General features: G+C 45.7%; 1 protein-coding gene across 1 annotated transcript in view; it reads right to left on the bottom strand.

The window, feature by feature from the left end:
* The window catches only part of LOC129714198 (calpain small subunit 1-like), a 28,826-nt gene extending 9,639 nt beyond the window's left edge, over positions 1-19,187 (bottom strand). Inside the window, exons 1-5 of the mRNA XM_055663719.1 lie at positions 19,070-19,187; positions 18,649-18,773; positions 8,867-8,885; positions 5,556-5,648; positions 2,750-2,807 (exon numbers count right to left, since the gene is read on the bottom strand). Coding sequence (XP_055519694.1) covers positions 2,750-2,807; positions 5,556-5,648; positions 8,867-8,885; positions 18,649-18,731 — 253 coding nt within the window. The 5' untranslated portion in view covers positions 18,732-18,773; positions 19,070-19,187. The remainder of the gene's footprint in view (positions 1-2,749; positions 2,808-5,555; positions 5,649-8,866; positions 8,886-18,648; positions 18,774-19,069) is intronic.
* Positions 19,188-19,396: the final 209 nt, after the last annotated feature.

Here is a 19,396-nt window from a genome sequence, read left to right as displayed (position 1 = left end):
TGGCGTATATGGCGAGCGGCAGTTTTTCAAGTGTCGTGACATTTCTTTTGTTGCACTGGATTTTGAAATGTTCAAAATCTTTTGGCAACTCTGATATGACACTGGCAGTCGCCCCCCCCAAAAAAAAGTTTTTTTAAAAGCCAAGTGGGACAGGCCGTACTGTATTTCCGCATTGTCCTCAAATCTCACACGGCAATGAAGTCGAAGCCACTCATGTTCTCCTCTATACCAATCCCACTTTCTAGTGCAAATGAATGGCTCCAATGACCAGTGTAGATGAAACGCCCACTGCCACTTTAAACCACCAAGGGCTGCTCCACAATGATCAAAGAACAACCAGGTGCCCATTTTGAGGCAAATCATCACTAAAACAACAAACTTAAAAGAAAAGGCTCTGGACACCATCACCGTTATGCCATGTCCAGTCCAAAAGGAATTTTTTTTTTTTGTTGTAATCTCTTTATTTGCCACAGAAGGCTGTGGAGGCAAAGTCAGTGGATATATTTAAGGCAGAGAGAGAGAGATAGATTCTCGATTAGCATGGGTGTCAGAAGTTCTGGGGAGAAGGCAGGAGAATGGGGTTAAAAGGGAGTGTAGGAAATGCTGTTTTTAAATCGAATCATACACATCAGCCATGTGTAGGAAGTGCCGGCTTAAATCGAAGGTGGACACAAAATGCTGGTGTAACTGACTGAAGAAGGGTCTCAAACGGAAACGTCACCCATTACTTCTCTCCAGAGATGCTGCCTGTCCCGTTGAGTTACTCCAGCTTTTTGTGTCTACGATAGTTCAGCCATGATTGAATGGGGGAGTAGACTTGATGGGCCAAATGGCCTAATTCTACTAACACATATGATCGATCCACCTTCTCCAGAGATTCTGCTTGACACACTGAGTTACTCCAGCAACGTGTCTTTATTTTGTAAGCCAGCATCTGAAGTTTGTTGTTTCTAAAATAATTTTAAATTTTGAATAATGAATCCTGAATTTTGTAGTACTCTGCATATTGTCACACAGAGAGTAGTGAATCTCTGGAACTCTCTGCCACAGAGGATAGTTGAGGCCAGTTCATTGGCTATATTTAAGAGGGAGTTAGATGTGGCCCTTGTGGCTAAGGAGATCAGGGGGTATGGAGAGAAGGCAGGTACGGGATACTGAGTTGGATGATCAGCCATGATCATATTGAATGGCGGTGCAGGCTCGAAGGGCCAAATGGCCTACTCCTGCACCTAATTTCTATGTTTCTATGTTTCTATATCGCCAACTTGGACAATTTAACATTTTTATCAAGCCAATTAACAAGCCAATAACCTGTACGTCTTTGGAATGTGGGAGGAAACCGAAGATCTCGGAGAAAATCCGCGCAGATCATGGGGAGAATGTACAAACTCCATGCAGACGGTATCCGTAGTCGGGATCGAACCTGGGTCTCTGGCGCTGCATTTTGCTGTAAGGCAGCAACTCTACCGCTGTGCCACTGTGACTGCCATTTTTAGACCAATGTTAGAATGTTATTCTGTGCCCCAATGAAGTGTAAAGTGGCAAATGAAGTCAGTACATTTAACTTTCACAAAATAAGTGATCAACGCAAATGAATTCTGTTGTAAACAAATCCAACATTTCTTTGATAAAGAAAGTAGACCCTTTAGTTAGTTCAGTCTCAAGCTATGCCACGGTTAGGGTTGGCTATTGCTCAGCTGAGCGACGGCAAGGATATCAGTACACATCAGATTTACTTCACTTAGAAATGAATATGCACCCAATTCACCGTGGGAATAAATCAAAGACTAATGTGTGTACCTTTCCTCATCTAATAAAGCTCCACTGAGAAATGAAGCAAAGATCACAAACTCAAATAACATTTAATCCATGTTCTCGGGGTATCTAAATCTAAATTTTATTCGTTATTTAAGTTATGACATCGGATGGAAGTTGCATACCAAATCTCGTTGAGCTTATGTTCAATGACAAGATATTATTATTATTATTAGTATATGGCAACTTTATCATATTCCCAATACCCTCATAGCTCCCTAGTATATTTATATTAACCCTTTGACTAGAAACACTTGACTGAAAGATATAGCACAGAAACAGGCCCTTCGGCCCAACAAGTCCATGCTGACCCCACTAGTATCTCACTTTCCCATCACTCCCTACACACTAGAGACATTTTATAGACACCAATTAACCAGCGAGAGGAAACCAGAGCAATCTCATACGGTCACAGGGAGTACCTGCAAACTTCACACAGACAGCACCCAAGGTCAGGATCGTACACAAGCCTCTGGGGCTGTGAGGCAGCAGCTTTACCAACTAAAGCCACTTTGGTGCATTTTTTTGTTTGCAATGGTACAAATGAAGTGAGGACGAGTTTACCCATAAATAATTTATTTAGCTAAGGTTTCCCACTGTCAATTTTCTAACAAACCTTCACATAAAATGTGGCCTGTGGCTGAACCCTGCAGCTAATCAAGAAAAACAAAATCCAATCCAACTGGTGCAAGTAGAGGAACTTACATTGAATAGAAAACCAACTGGGAATTTGCAAGTTTAAAGTATCCAAAAAAAACTTCCTGTCAGACCTACACCCTCTCATAACTGTGATGTTAGCAAACAATGGTCAGATTCCCGAGTTGGAAACTTGTGTTTGAAACTGTGCCATGCTTGACACTTAAACATACAAAACTTCATATAGAAATCAGAGCTACGTAGATTCAAGGGCACAAAATATAAAAACCCTACTTACGTCTGCATATAATCTGGTTGAGCATGTTCATCAGTTCTGTGGGACTAACCTCCATGTCCTGCAAAATAAAGGTCCTTTAGTCTACAATACTTGGCATTAATTCAAAGTGACTATTCAGGCACCAACTGCAGGAAGAACACAAGGAAACCCACAACCACTTTCAAAAATATCTTCATCTCCTAATCTGAGGAAGGACATTCTTGCCATAGAGGGAGTACAGAGAAGGTTCCCCAGACTGATTCCTGGGATGTCAGGACTTTCATATGAAGAAAGACTGGATAGACTCGGCTTGTACTCGCTAGAATTTAGAAGATTGAGGGGGGGGGGGATCTTATAGAAACTTAAAAAATTCGTAAGGGGTTGGACAGGCTAGATGCAGGAAGATTGTTCCCGATGTTGGGAAAGTCCAGAACAAGGGGTCACAGTTTAAGGATAAAGGGGAAATCTTTTCGGCCCGAGATGAGAAAAACATTTTTTACACCGAGAGTGGTGAATCTCTGGAATTCTCGGCCACAGAAGGTAGTCGAGGCCAGTTCACTGGCTATATTTAAGAGGGAGTTAGATGTGGCCCTTGTGGCTAAAGGGATCAGGGGGTATGGAGAGAAGGCAGGGACAGGATACTGAGTTGGATGATCAGCCATGATCATATTGAATGGCAGTGCAGGCTCGAAGGGCCGAATGGCCTACTCCTGCACCTGTTTTCTATGTTTCAATGTTTCCACTGTTATCAAACCTTGACCAGACCTCTTGTGAGCCAAGGATGATTTCCTGATAGTCCAATCTACCTTTTTCAGTCCCTGAACTTTTTTTTTAATATATACCTAGAATAATTGATAAATATACTAGAAGCAATAATACAATTAATTATTTGTGGCATTGATGCACCTGTAAAGCTGCAACAAGAATTTATTTCTCGGTTCTTGCCCCGAAACCCATTCCTTTTCTCCAGACATGCTGCCTGTCCCTCTAAGTCACTTCAGCATTTTGTGTCTATCTTCAGTTTAAACCATCATCTGCAGTTCATTCCCAAACAAGAATTGCATTGTTCTGTTCCCAGTGCATCGGACCATTTTTAAAAACATTCTTGATTATTTACAGCCGCCAATTAGCCCGTTGAATCCTCGCGTCTATGGAATGTGTGTGGAAACCGGAGCACCCAGAGGAAACCCACGTGGTCACAGTGAGAGCATGCAAACTCCACAAAGACAGGACCAGAGATCAGGATTGAAGCCAGGTTGTTGGAGCTTCAAGGTAGCAGCTCTACCAGCAGCACCACTGTGCCTCCCACAATAGTTTATGTCTGGTGTTTCCCAAAAGAGGGAGGGAGGGGGAGGGGAGGGGAGGAATCACCCAAGGCAGGTTTCTCCCGCTCACCGCCACCAGCAGTTACATATTAAAGGTTGGGTCGAAAGCTAATTAAGGGTAGGTGTGGTGACACACACACACACGCACACACACACCGTACAAAAATCTCAGCAGCAACATCTACATCACTGATTCACAACCTGGGCCCATATGGAAAATTTCAGGGGGGGGGCACAGAAAAATGTTGGGATCTAGGGGGCCACAGGTTCAATGAAGGGGGCCACAGAGCTAACACCCTGTTGCCTCCCAAATTTCAGTTCTAACAAATGTTAATCGATATAGTTGAAATATTTTTGATGTTTGTGGAATAGAATAAAATAATATGTGCAATTAATAGACTGATATTTTTATGGAAGGTATTATAAGGTATACACAAAAACTGCACATACAACCTCAGGCACAGACGAGCGGACAGCATCGTCACAAACAGAACCCGCTTTTTTAAGAGCTTCTTCCCTGCCACAGTGAGACTCTTGGCCAAAACAAAACGAACTGATGTCCTGACCTACCTCATAGCATATCATATTATATTATATTATATTATATTGTCTCCTGGGCCTGTGCAATTTACAATGCAATCGACACTTTTTATATAGGGTTTGTGTAATTTACAATGCTCTCACTTTCCCCCTTATATAGGGTTTAAGGCATTTTCTTTCTTTTTTAGTTCTAGAGAAGTATACATAGAAGTATATTTAATGCATTTCGTTGTCTCTGTACTGTACACTGACAATGACAATTAAATTGAATCTGAATCTGATATGTTTTTATAGATTATGTGTCTTCTGTGTGTCTTTTTAACTTGACTTGACTCTCTGAACAACCGCACAAGAGTTCCTATGTGCGTAAGCACAAATGGCAAATAAAGTTTTTGACTTTTGACCTTTGATAATATTGAAGTACTTTTTTTCCGCTAATAATGTCATGGGGGGGGGGGGGGGGGCACAGAAAAATTAAAAGATCCCAAGGGGGCCATGAGCTAAAAAAGTTGGGAACCACTGGTCTACATCAAGTTCCCTAATGTTACAGGATACGATCATTCACTTTCCTTTCACCCCCCCTGCCCCCATGCAATAGGAGCAGTAATCAGCTACATAACACCCTAGAAAATGCACCAGCATTCAACACGATCAAGGCTGATCTGCCCCAGGTTTCATCTCTTCCTCTGTCCCAGATCCATGGGCACTTGCATAAAAACATAGAAAATAGGTGCAGGAGTGGGCCATTCAGCTCTTCGAGCCAGCACCACCATTCAATATGATCGTGGCTGATCAATTAGAATTAGTGTCCCATTCCTGCTTTCTCTCTCCCCACATCCCTCGATTCCGTTAGCCCCAAGAGCAGTATCCAACTTAATATGGGACAAGCCTGCAGACCTTGCATGGGGGCCGAAGAGTTTCGAACGAGGGAGAGGTCAGTTGCGTGCACATTTCATACTTACATCTCCAGCCAGCCGTTTGAAGATTTGCCGGAACTTTCTCTCCTCTTCGTTCTCAGAGGACTCGATCTGTGAAACATGGCGGGGCTGTTCGGCCTAGGAAGCAAGAGTCAAAAAGTCGGCAGAAGTCGTGGAAGCCCAACGGACAGCCCTACTACAAAATGTGATCATAATCTTGTGTTAATGAGCTCGAGATTAAAAAAATCATTTTGGCCACAATCAACGCCCACAACTTTCCCCAACCCTTAAAAGTTGATAACGTTAGTTCAAGGAGCCAGCCTGCTCCAGGATATTGGTTGCATTGGCAATTCTGACTGCACATATTAATAATAATAATAACTTTATTTATAAAGCGCTTTTAGACAACATCAGTTACCACAAAGTGCTGTACACGTGAAGTCAACAAAAAGTTATTACAAACTACTAAAACCATTAAGACGTCAGGACTATAAAAACAGTAAAAATTAAAAGACATTAAAAGCACTAAAACAGGAACAAAGTCTCAGCCAGTGTCGAAAGCCAGTGAATAAAAGTGAGTTTTTAGGGAGGATTTAAAGATGGACAGTGAAGGGGCCTGTCTGATCTGCAGCGGCAAGGTGTTCCAGAGTGCCGGGGCAGCAACAGAAAAGGCTCTATCCCCTCTGAGCTTCCGCTTAGACCTTGGTAACTCAAGGAGCAGCTGATCCGCTGACCTGAGGTACCGGGTAGGAGCATATAGGTGGAGCAGCTCAGAAAGGTAAGGCGGAGCGAGGCCATTCAATGATTTAAAAACAAATAAAAGAATTCTTGCAAGCAATTACATTAATGGGCCTGTCCCACTTACACAACTTTTTTGGCGACTGCCGGCACCCGTCATAGGTCGTCACAGGTCAGCGGAAATGTTCAACATGTTGAAAATGCAGCGGTGACCAGAATAAGGTACGACTCTTTGTGCGACTACTCACAACCATACAGGCTTCACCCCGCGACATATTGCCAGGGTGTCGCCTGTACGGCCGTGAGTCGTCTCCTCAGTCGCCCAAAGAGTCGTAGCGTCGTTCTAATCGCCGCTGGATTTTCAACATGTTGAACATTTTCGGCGACCTGCGACGACCTTTGACAGGTGCCGGCAGTCACCGAAAAAGTGGCGTAAGTGGGACAGGCCCTTAACTGTCACATGCGACGAGACAGTGAGATCCATTGTTTTGCAGACCCAAGGTATGCAAAGAGTCACCACATAAAGGGCGCAGACAAGGTTACAAAGTATCCCATATCAAGTCCTCCTTATTCGACCCCCCTCCCCATCACCGGGTTCTCCTTGGTTTCCCTTCCCCCCCCCCCACAAAAAGAGGTCCCCCTCTTCCCCTCCCCCACAGTAGTTTCCCCATACCAGGTCCTCCTTTGATCTTCCCCCCCCCCCAAGATAATGACCCCAATAAACAACCGATTGCGGTAACCACAGCCCATCACGTGCCACTGCAGGGAAGACCACACTTGCCCCTTTCCATTCCTCGAGCTCTTCACTTCCTAACATCCAAGGATCCACAGTTGTAAACATCCCGTCATCATAGGCAGTAACAAAGTGTTTCAGTAATGGAATGTAATGTAGACTTCAGGAAGTCCAGAGGCGGCACGCACACCCCCAACCACATTAACGGGACGGAGGTGGAACGTGTTTCCAGCTTCAGGTTCCTGGGAGTCAACATCTCCGATGACCTCTCTTGGACCCACAATACCTCAACTCTGATCAAGAAGGCTCATCAGCGTCTCTTCTTCCTGAGGAGACTGAAGAAGGTCCATCTGTCTCCTCAGATCCTGGTGAACTTCTACCGCTGCACCATCGAGAGCATCCTTACCAACTGCATCACAGTATGGTACGGCAACTGCTCTGTCTCCGACCGGAAGGCATTGCAGAGGGTGGTGAAAATTGCCCAACGCATCACCGGTTCCTCGCTCCCCTCCATTGAGTCTGTCCAAAACAAGCGCTGTCTGCGGAGGGCGCTCAGCATCGCCAAGGACTGCTCTCACCCCAACCATGGACTGTTTACCCTCCTACCATCCGGGAGGCGCTACAGGTCTCTCCGTTGCCGAACCAGCAGGTCGAGGAACAGCTTCTTCCCGGCGGCTGTCACTCTACTCAACAACGTACCTCGGTGACTGCCAATCACCACCCCCCCCCGGACACTTATTATTATTTATTCAAATCATTTGCTATGTCGCTCTTCAAGGGAGATGCTAAATGCATTTTGTTGTCTCTGTACTGTACACTGACAATGACAATTAAAATTGAATCTGAATCGGAACTGTGACTGCTGGTTTATACCGGCTCAGTTACTGACCTACTGATTTACTCCAGCATTTTGTGTCTATGAAGTATTCCAAATTTGATTAATCCATGAATCCTCCCCACCTAGTGAGCCCAACTCTTCAACAAACAAAAATATGTCAAATTATCCTCCAGTAACTATCCAGGAATGATTGTTCAAGGCCAAACGATCAGAATGCAAGCCAATGGTTTCAGGCAACAGTGCTACTTCCCAGGAGCACAAGGGTCATAGAAACATAGAAAATAGGTGCAGGAGGAGGCCATTCAGCCCAGCACCGCCATTCATTGTGATCATGGCTGATCGTCCCCAATCAATAACCCGTGCCTGCCTTCTTCCCATATCCCTCGACTCCACTAGCCCCTAGAGCTCTATCTGACTCTCTCTTAAATCCATCCAGTGATTTGGCCTCCACTGCCCTCTGTGGCAGGGAATTCCACAAATTCACAACTCTCTGGGTGAAAAAGTTTTTTTCTCACCTCAGTGTTAAATGACCTCCCCTGTATTCTAAGAGTGTGGCCCCTGGTTCTGGACTCGCCCAACATTGGGCACATTTTTCCTGCATCTATTGTATTGTATTGTATATCTTTATTGTCATTTCCTGAGTATTCACATACCCAGAGGAAACAAAAAAACGTTGCTCAACCAGTGTCCATTAAAAATAAATAGAAATAAAAATACATATATCATGAACAAATTGAACACTCTACTAAACATTCAACAGGCGTTCCGATCGGCAGCGGCACGACAGTGGCTCTGCCGCAGTGTGTCCGGGTTGGTGGTTGGTGCGCGATACTTTGGCAGGGGGCAAAGTCCGTTTAGCAGGCTAGCTTGTCCAGTTCTTTTATAATGTTATGTTCAGGATAGATCACTCCCCACCGCTGCCCCAGACTATCGAAGATCAGTCTACAGTTAGAACATGACGCATAGCGCAAGTGTGAACACTCTAAACTTAAACCAAGTATTAATCCCGACTGGCTTCAACGACAAAGGCAGGTTGGATATACTCACCGGTCCAGTAGACATTTGGCTATAAGATGGCAAAGGAGAGAGGGAAGGAGAGAGAGAAAAAATGTTAAAACTTCCACACATCTTAGATTTTCAATATGCATGTTAACAGTGCAACATTTTTTTTTTTTTTTTATTATTCTTAATTTTTTTAACAAAATATTTATTCAATTATTAAAAAATAATATTTACACTACAATAAAACAAGCCAGAACCCACCACCATAAATACAATACAAACATATATCCATAATAAACTATTATACAACTATGATACAATCCTTATTGGGGATACATTCAACACCCTGCGGAGCCCAGCGGTCCTGGAACTCCCTCAGGGTGCCCACAGACAGGGTGTATTCCCTTTCTAATCCCACCCGGGCATGGACGTAACCCCGGAAAAGGGGCAGGCAGCTGGCTCGGGTAGAGCCCTCCGCCGTCTGGCGCCGTGACTCGCGGATGGTCAGCTTGGCCAGGCCCAGGAGCAACCCAACCAGGACATCTTCAGCCCTTCAACAGTGCACCATGTCAGGGATAGCTCCATGCATACAGTGGGGTGTGAGATTGCAACCTTCACATGGTCCGCCCTGTTTCGACAAATGCAATCAACCCGGAGTGCACAATCAAATAGAACAAGTTGTCCGGCAACTTTAGGCTGTTCATGCCATACACAAGAAGATCCATACAGCACACACGCTGCCTGCAAGATTCCTTCCCTCATGTATAAACCAACATCCCTTTTCCCAGATCAGTGGAATTAAATACCAGAGGGTCCAGGAACTGCTTCTCCCCTGCGGCTGTTACAATACTCAACACTGTACCTCGATAATTGCCAATCACCCCCCCCCCCCCCCCCCCCCCGGACACTCCTTCCACCAGGAAAAAAAAAATTTGCACTACAATGACTATATTAAGGATAAGGGGGAAATCCTTTAAAACCGAGATGAGAAGAACTTTTTTCACACAGAGAGTGGCGAATCTCTGGAACTCTCTGCCACAGAGGGTAGTTGAGGCCACAGTTCATTGGCTATATTTAAGAGGGAGTTAGATGTGGCCCTTGTGGCTAAGGGGATCAGGGGGTATGGAGAGAAGGCAGGTACGGGATACTGAGTTGGATGACCAGCCATGATCATATTGAATGGCGAATGGTGCAGGCTCGAAGGGCCGAATGGCCTACTCCTGCACCTAATTTCTATGTTTCTATATGCACGTAAATATATTTATTTATTGCTCATATTCTATGTCGCTCTTCTAGGGAGATGCTAACTGCATTTCGTTGTCTCTGTACTGTACACTGCACAATGGCAATAAATTTTGAATCTGAATAGATTTAAGTTGAGGGGGGTGGTGGATTTAATAGTAATTCAAGGGGCAACTTCTTTTTTCTCTTTCATTTCTTACACAAAGGGTGGGAGGTACATGGAACAAGCTGCCAGAGGAGGATGTAGAGCCAGTACAATTTCAACATTTAAAAAGCATTTAGACAGGTACATGGATAGGTTTAGAGGGATATGGGCCACGGGCAGGCAGGTGCGAGTGGAGACAGATTAGTGTAGTGTTGGTTGGTGTGGGCAGATTGGGCTGAAGGACCCGTTTCCACGCTCTATGACTCTATGGTTATTAAGCATCAGAAAGTGAACAAGTTCCACACACAGTCAAACGCCTCATTGTGTCCAACCCATAAACCTCCAACACCCAGCCAGAACGGACCCCACCCATTCAGCCCCAGTATAGATATCCATCACCCTCCCGATCGCATACATGCCCGAGGCCAAGTCTAAGCCCACACGGCCCGATTCTTTGTCGAGATGCCACACTGCCACATCACAACTGCTCACCACTCTGAGGCTACAGACAAAGTTTTAATCTGTGCACCCAACTCAAGAAAGGACAATACCCAACCAAGAAGATAACTACATCTAGAGTGAGGACACATTTGGCACCATCGTATTAGATGTAAATCAATAGCCACTAAATTCTCTCAGTCGTAGAGTGATAGAGTGTGGAAACAGGCCCCTCAGCCCAACTTGCCCACACAGTCCCATCAACACTAGTCCCACCTGCCCGCGTTTGGTCCATACACCTCCAAACTTGTCATATCCATGTATCTCCCATGGAAATGCTGATTAGAGGTTAGCGGCCAGGCTTTTGTCACATTAGCCACACAGTCCACCATGTATTGTGATCCACTGAGTGTGAAACAGTGACCCCTTTAAAGTCAAAATGGGAAGTGTCATCAAAGCCAATTCAATCAGAGTTGTTAGCTGAAGGTTCCAGATAGGAGGCTTCATGCAAGTTTTTGGCTGCGGCCCAAATCAAATACCTAATATTTTCTAAAGAGAAAGATCTGGATGCTGAAAGGAATTGACTTATGAGGAGATATTATCTGCAATCGGGTATTTTGATTGGGGTTTTTTTTTTTAAAAGACAAAGCTAAATTTGTAAAATCAATATAAACTGCATTGGTGGCTAACATAGAAACATAGAAAATAGGTGCAGGAGTAGGCCATTCGGCCCTTCAAGCCTGCACCGCCATTCAATATGATCATGGCTGATCATCCAACTCAGTATCCTGTACCTGCCTTCTCTCCATACCCCCCCCGATCCCCTTAGCCACAATGGCCACATCTAACTCCATCTTAAATATAGCAACTCTAACATTTATACTACATATTCTGCTCATTTCAGGCTGTATTTACTTGCTGGCAGTGTTCATTTGCAAAAGTAGTTAAATGAAAATATTAATTTTAACTCCTCTCCCCCCCCCCCCCCCCCCCTCCTCCAACTCTCCCCCTCCCCCTCCCAAATTTTAATAGATTAATTGATACACACCCACATCTCTCTATTTGTTGTTAGAAAGAACTGCAGATTTTAAGCTGGAAAAATCGATGGCAGACAAAAGACTAGGCTGGGTCAGAAAAAACTCAGCGGGACGAAGAAGCTGGAGTATCTATGGGAGCGAGGAAGGGTGAATAGGTGACCCAAAATGATCCCATTCCTATTTCCTTCTGCTCCATAGTATGCTTTTTGCTATCTCACCCGCTGAGTTTCCTCCAGCATTTTTGTGACTACCCACTGCAAGGTCTTTCTCTAGGTGAGTGGTTGTTAGAGAAGGGATATTGAATTTTGATGGCATATAAGAAAGCGTATTATCAAATGGTGGCATTGGGAAAGGGGGTCACATGGGTTACTCTTTAAAAGGTAGGCATTCAGGTACAGGAAAGCAAATGGTTTTGGCTTTCAAGAGGTAGTATACAGCAGGAGGTTCTACTGCCTCTCGATGTCCAGACCTGGAGTATTGGCAGGAAATTTGAGGAAGGACATAGGCTAGGCTGTGTGGTCATTCCCAACAAAAACCTTCACGGTTAGACACAAGAAGCTGGAGTAACTCAGCACGTCTGGAGAAAAAGACTGGAATGGGTGACGTATTGGGTCATGAAACCCAAATTATGACCCATTGTTCCCGATGTTGGGGAAGTCCTTTAAGGATAAGGGGGAAATGCTTTAAAACCGAGAGATGCTGTTTCACACAGTGATCCGCTCTCTGACATTATTCCACAGTTCATTTTGTATCTATCTTGGCTAAGTTATGGAAGACCAGAGTTGGATGATCAGCCATGATCCTATTGAATGGCGGTGCAGGCTCCCCCTATCCCCTAATTTCTATGTTTCTATGTTTCCAACTCCCAGAGCTGAGCTCCAATGGCATTTGATTACCGACATCTCCCTGCACTGGAAGGTCAACTCGTCCAGGTGTATGGATATGCAGGGAATGGAGGGATATGGATAAGATGCAGCTAGATGAGAGATGATCTTGGCATCAGGTTTGGCATCACTCAAGACATGAGACAGAAGCATCGTATTCAGCAGAGACATTGTGGACCGAAGTGCCAGTTCTTGTGCTGTACTGTTCCATGTCTTGTGCAGGCCAATGTGCACCATTCACCAAGCTGATAGTCTCCGGCAACAGTTGCCATTTGACTTGGTAGGCGCCCGAGGGGGGAGCCATTTTAGCAGGGAGCTCTCAAGATAAACCCCATCAAATACCACTGCATGCCTGAAGACCTTCTTGATAAGCAAAGGCCAAGAATTTAGAAGATTGAGAGGGGATCTTATAGAAACTTACAAAATTCTTAAGGGGTTGGACAGGCTAGATGCAGGAAGATTGTTCCCAATGTTGGGGAAGTCCAGGACAAGGGGTCACAGCTTAAGGATAAGGGGGAAATCCTTTAAAACCGAGATGAGGAGAACTTTTTTCACACAGAGAGTGGTGAATCTCTGGAACTCTCTGCCACAGAGGGTAGTTGAGGCCAGTTCATTGGCTATATTTAAGAGGGAGTTAGATGTGGCCCTTGTGGCCAAGGGGATCAGAGGGTATGGAGAGAAGGCAGGTACGAGATACTGAGTTGGATGATCAGCCATGATCATATTGAATGGCGGTGCAGGCTCGAAGGGCCGAATGGCCTACTCCTGCACCTAATTTCTATGTTTCTATGTTTCTAAGAGAAGGTGGAGAGGAAGTTCGGCCACATTACACACATTGCAGGGGTGATATCTGATGTGCATCATAAATGTATTGGCCCACCATTTAATAGGCAGGTGAAGCTCGAACCACATTTAAGGCTTCTTGTGCTATCCCATCAGATGGGCCGAATGCAGAATGGAAGCAACTGCTGCATGTTGGAGGCAACATCAGGCTGCATCCATAGAGGCAAGGAAATTGACTGACCGCTGAGAACAGGGGGGGGGGGGGGGGGGGGGGTGTTGAGAACCAATGGGGGACCCGGCAGGGGGAATGCCCAGAACAATGGGGGGGGGGGGGGGGGGGGGGGGGGGGGGGGACTGGCAAAGGTGGGGAGACCACCCAGAATGAAGGGGGAGGGGAACATTCAGAATGAAGAGGGAGGGAACCCAATGATGGGGGGGGGGGGGGGGGGGGGGGGGACTCAGAATGAAGGGGAGGGTCCCAGCCACCCTTCTGCCACATTCAGCAGCAGGCAGAAGATGGACTGTTCAGTGAACTTTTATAATTTTTTTGGCACGAGAAATGTGGCGCCTCTTGTCTACTGCCCAGGTGAGGTCCGCTGTATGATTTCACCAGGTTGTATGCAAAACATCTCACTGTACCTAGGTACCTGTGACAATTAAGTATGGTTGAGTTATTTAATTAAATATCATTGAATCAACTTATGCAGAACAGGATAAAGCTCTCGACGTCGTGAAGCTGGATGAGAAATTTCACAATGGCATCAGTAAACTCCATGTGACAAAGCTGCCAAGACTTGTTCTTCATCAGGTGCCCAAGGGAAGGGCTAACGTCCCAAACGCAATTAGAGTATTAAAGTTACTCCTACTGGGATTCCACAGGAACTATCATTGAGTGGTTTAATTAGCAGTGTACACACACCTTTACAATTCAGAGAAACAGGAGTTTCAGGATTCCTTGAGCAATAGGTGTCAAAGGTGATACTTGCAACCTAGAAAACCTCCCTCGTGTTTCAGCTCCACCCTCAATCCAAATAACTACCATTGGTAGACAAAAAATGCTGGAGAAACTCAGCGGGCGAGGCAGCATCTATGGTGAGAAGGAATAGGCGACGTTTTGGGCCTCGCCCACCGAGTTTCTCCAGCATTTTCTGTCTACCTTCGATTTTCCAGCATCTGCAGTTCTTTCTTAAACAAATAACTACCATTCATCTGTTGAAGTCACAGATTGTGGGATGGCAGGACTGTCATTTGCTGAGAGATTGGAGCAGCTGGGCTTGTACACTCTGGGGATTAGAAGGATGAGAGGCCATCTCATTGAAACATATAAGATTGTTAAGGGCTTGGACACACTAGAGGCAGGAAACATGTTCCCAATGTTGGGGAAGTTCAGAACCAGGGGCCACACAGTTTAAGAATAAGGAGTGAGCCATTTAGAGCGGAGACGAGGAAACACTTTTTCTCACAGAGAGTGGTGAGTCTGTGGAATTCTCTGCCTCTCTGCAGGCTCTCTGGATGCTTTCAAAAGGGAGCTAGATAGGGCTCTTAAAAATAGCAGGGTCACGGGATATGGGGAGAAGGCAGGAACGGGGCACTGATTGGGGCTGATCAGCCAAGACCACATTGAATGGCGGTGCTGGCTCGAAGGACCAAATGGCCTACTCCTGCACCTATTGTCTATTGTCACCTATCCACATTCTCCCGAGATGCTGCCTGACCCACTCCGTACCTCTTTTGTACACCAGCACCGGCAATTCCTTGCTTCTACCATTATCCGGTGGCTTCCCGAGGTAACCACCACTGGCATATCCCAGTATCACAAGTGTATTTCCAGTGAACGCAGGGATTTGGTAGAGTGGGTGACAAAGAACCCATAACGGAGCTTCCCCCTCAACACCAACCTCCGCTTCCCACTGCACCCAAGGACAGATCACCTCACGGACCAGAGGCGCGCTGGGCTGAAGTGATCAGTGCCAGTCAGGCGAGACCAAGGGCAAAAAGGAGGGATAAAAGCTATGGGAGAGGAGTACATGGAGGGAGGGATGGAACAAAATGGCTGTGGGTTGGGAGAACTCAGTGCCTACTGGGGGGGGGGGGGTGGTTCCATAGAAAAGGGTGGGGAGGGTTAATACTTGAAATTGCAGAATTCAATGTTCATACTGTTAGGTTGTAAACTACCCAAGGAGCATATGCGGTGCTGTTCATCCAGTTTGCGTGTGGCCTCATTCTTGCAATGGACAAGGACAAGGGATAGAAAGGTCAGTTAAGGGAACAAGGAAGAACTGAGAAAATAGTTAGCAACCAGGATATCCTGCACGCATTTGGCAGACAGGGCACCTTTACTAAATTATGTAGGAAAGACGGGCACCAGGGTGGCACAGCGGTAGAGTTGCTGCGAATGGAGACCCGGGTTCGATCCTGACTATAGATGCTGCCTGTACGGACTTTGCACGTTCTCCCCGTGACCTGCGTGAGTTTTCGCCGAAATCTTCGGTTTCCTCCCACAGTCCAAAGACATACAGGTCTGTAGGTTAATTGCTCATGAAGGAACTGCAGGTGCTGGAAAATCGAAGGTAGACAAAAGTGCTGGAGAAACTCAGCGCATCCAGTCTGAAGAAGGGTTTCAGCCCAAAACGTTGCCTATATCCTTCACTCCATAGATGCTGCTGCACCCGATGAGTTTCTCCAGCACATTTGTCTATGTAGCTTAATTGGCTTGGTAAATGTAAACATTGTCCCTAGGGCATGTAGGATAGTGGTGATGTGCGGGGATCGCTGGTCGACGGGTTGAAAGGGTCTGTTTCCACGCTATCTCTGAACTAAACTAAAAAGTACTGCGGATGCTGGCTCAGAGGGCGGTGGAGGCAGGTTCTCTGGATACTTTCAAGAGAGAGAGCTGACTAGGGCTCTTAAAGATAGCAGAGTCAGGGGATATGGAGAGAAGTCAGGAACGGGGTACTGATTGGGGATGATCAGCCATGATCACATTGAATGGCGTTGCTGGCTCGAAGGGCCAAATGGCCTACTCCTGCACCTATCGTTTACTGTCTATAAATCAAAGGTAGACACAAAATGCTGGAGTAACTCAGCGGGACAAGCAGAGAAGGAATGGGTGACGTTTCTGGTCAAGTCCCTTCTTCAAACTGATCTTTTTAACAAAGGGCTTGAAAATACTGGATTAGCAATGCCATTACTATGAGGGGGTGGGAACCAGGAAATGGATTTTGCTACAACTGTGCAGCAGGCTAGTGTCACCACACCTACCTGCCTAGTGAGGTGTATCCACCCACTTAGTTTGCATCTGATTCCTTAAGAATGTTTGGCTTAGGAAGGTGGCATAAACATTTACTAGATACACACAAAACTCACACAAAAGGATAGGCGACATTTCAGGTAACAACCGTTTGGTTGTGGAAGGGTCCCGACCCAAAACGTCACCTACCCATTTTCTCCAGAGATGCTGCCAGGCCCACTGAGTTACTCCAGCATTTTGTGTCTATCTTTAGTATCTGCAGCACCTGAACAAGGGTCTCGACCTGAAAAGTCACCCATTCCTTCTCCCCAGAGATGCTGCCTGTCCCACTGAGTTACTTCAGCTTTTTGTGTCTATCTTTGGTTTAAACCAGCATCTGCAGTTCCTTTCTACACATTTCATCTGCAGTCCCTTGTTATTGCATAAAGGTTAATTAAGTGGTGAACATTTCATAGAAACATAGAAAATAGGTGCAGGAGTAGGCCATTCGGCCCTTCGAGCCTGCACCGCCATTCAATACGATCATAGCTGATCATCCAACTCAGTATCCTGTACCTTCCTTCTCTCCATACCCCCTGATCCCTTTAGCCACAAGGGCCACATCTAACTCCCTCTAAAATATAGCCAATGAACTGGCCTCAACTACCTTCTGTGGCAGAGAATTCCACAGATTCACCACTATGTGTGAAAAAGTTTTTCTCATCTCGGTCCTAAAAGAATTCCCCCCTTATCCTTAAACTGCGACCCCTTGTCCTGGACTTCCCCAACATCGGGAATAATCTTCCTGCATCTGTCCAACCCCTTAAGAATTTTGTAAGTTTCTATAAGATCCCCCCTCAATCTTCTAAATTCTAGCGAGTACAAGCCGAGTCTATCCAGTCTTTCTTCATATGAAAGTCCTGCCATCCCAGGAATCAGTTTGGTGAACCTTCTCTGTACTCCCTCTATGGCAAGAATGTCATTTCATTAAAGGTCCACTTCTTCTTGGGTGAAGGAATCGTCTCAGGAGGAAATTTCGAGTTGAAATGTAGCTCTGATAACCTCACTGTAATTCAATATTCCGAGCTAGCCGGAAGGTGTAGATAAATATTGATTAATATTACCAATAGAATCGTAGCATGGTGTAGTTTGCACAGGGCAAATTAAATACAATTTGACATGAATGTCTGGGAGTGGCTGGCGTCAGTATAGATACTGTACAAACAGGGTGGGTCCAAAATGCTCGTCGTAAATGGTGGAATGAAATAGGCTAACTATAAAAATACCGCGGCTGGCTTTAAAGCTCATTTTTCAGGAGAGAACCCCCTCCCCCAACTCCCGGTCCATTCGATGTTGGAAACTTGGTTCGGAAACCAGTGACGGGTCGAGGGTGGACTATGCACATCGAACAAACCGGTTTGACAACGGCTTTGCGCTACTCCGCCAGAGCCAGTGAACCACGCCCGCTCCACAATCAAAAGTTCCAGAATGAAATGTGGATCCAGTAAATTGCAACAACCCGCAGGCGATATTGCATACTAACGCGCATACCTCCGAAGTCATTAAAAAGCAAACTTTCTGATTTTAAAATCTAAATGTTGCAATATCGTTGTATTTTTAAATTAAAAGGGCGGGTGAGACAATTAACATTCTTACAGACCCAAAGTGCTGACCAGTGAGATTAGGCTGGGTGTTTTGTTTAAGGGGGAACTGCAGATGCTGGAAAATCGAAGAAAGCTGGAGAAAGTCAGCGGGTGCAGCAGCATCTATGGAGGGAAGGAAATAGGCAACGTTAAACGTTGCCTATTTCCTTCGCTCCATAGATGCTGCTGCACCCGCTGAGTTTCTCCAGATTACGCTGGGTCGGGCTATTTTGAGCTAGCATGGCCACATTGGGCCGAATGGCCGAGCTGTCTCCCCCCCCCCTCCTCCTCCCCTCCCTCTCTCTCTACCCGCTCTAATACACAACCCGTTCAGAAGAATGCAGTGAGTTTAAAAATATATATATAAACAGTACTTAAATCAAAATCCAACATGGGGTTGGGGGGACTTGACAAAAAACAACTCACCCAATCACGCCTGCCAGGCCTTGCAAGAGTTGTCCGGCCAGGCCGCTACCACCTCCGCCCAGAAGCTTGCCGATTTGGAACATGATGAAGTTGGGGGGAATGAAGCGAATGGGAACTAACTGCAGCTGCGAGAGAGACAGAGAGAGACGAGGTTAATTTCAGTGGAACCCCAGGCAGGCCGATCCGCGTCAATTTCAGCCGCAAGCTACAAGATTTCCGCCGCTTGATACAACGTTCCCGCTACCAGATACAATGTTTCTACCGCTGTATACAACGTTCCCACTGCCAGATACAATGTCTCTCCTGGTGGATACAATGTGTCTCAGCGTCCCGCAACAACCTCGACCACTGCCAACCAACACTGATTGAAATAATGTACATATGATCGTCAAAAAAAAACAGCAGCCGAAAACATTCTCACCAACTATAGACCCAGCTTGTTGCAAATGGCGCAGCTCACCGACCGGATTTGTGCCTAAAAGCTGTCAGTTCCCAGTTCCTTGTCCCCACCCATTGACGATCCACGCACAAAACCGCCACTGGGTCCTATCGCACGCCTATTTTGTGCTCAAAAAGGATGCAATGTTAAGCAAAGTAAATGTTAAGGTTGTTTTATTGTCGTTATGTCCCGAAAATAAGTAATTAAATTCTTACTCGCAGCCAGCGCAACAGATATGTAAACTTGATACTCTGTAAACACCACAATGAAAAGCAAAAAAAGTTCAGTATATAAAAACACTAATAATAA

Source organism: Leucoraja erinacea, chromosome 38, assembly GCF_028641065.1.
Source record: "Leucoraja erinacea ecotype New England chromosome 38, Leri_hhj_1, whole genome shotgun sequence".
NCBI lineage: Eukaryota > Metazoa > Chordata > Chondrichthyes > Rajiformes > Rajidae > Leucoraja > Leucoraja erinaceus.
This window is presented reverse-complemented; position numbering and strand designations above follow the sequence as displayed.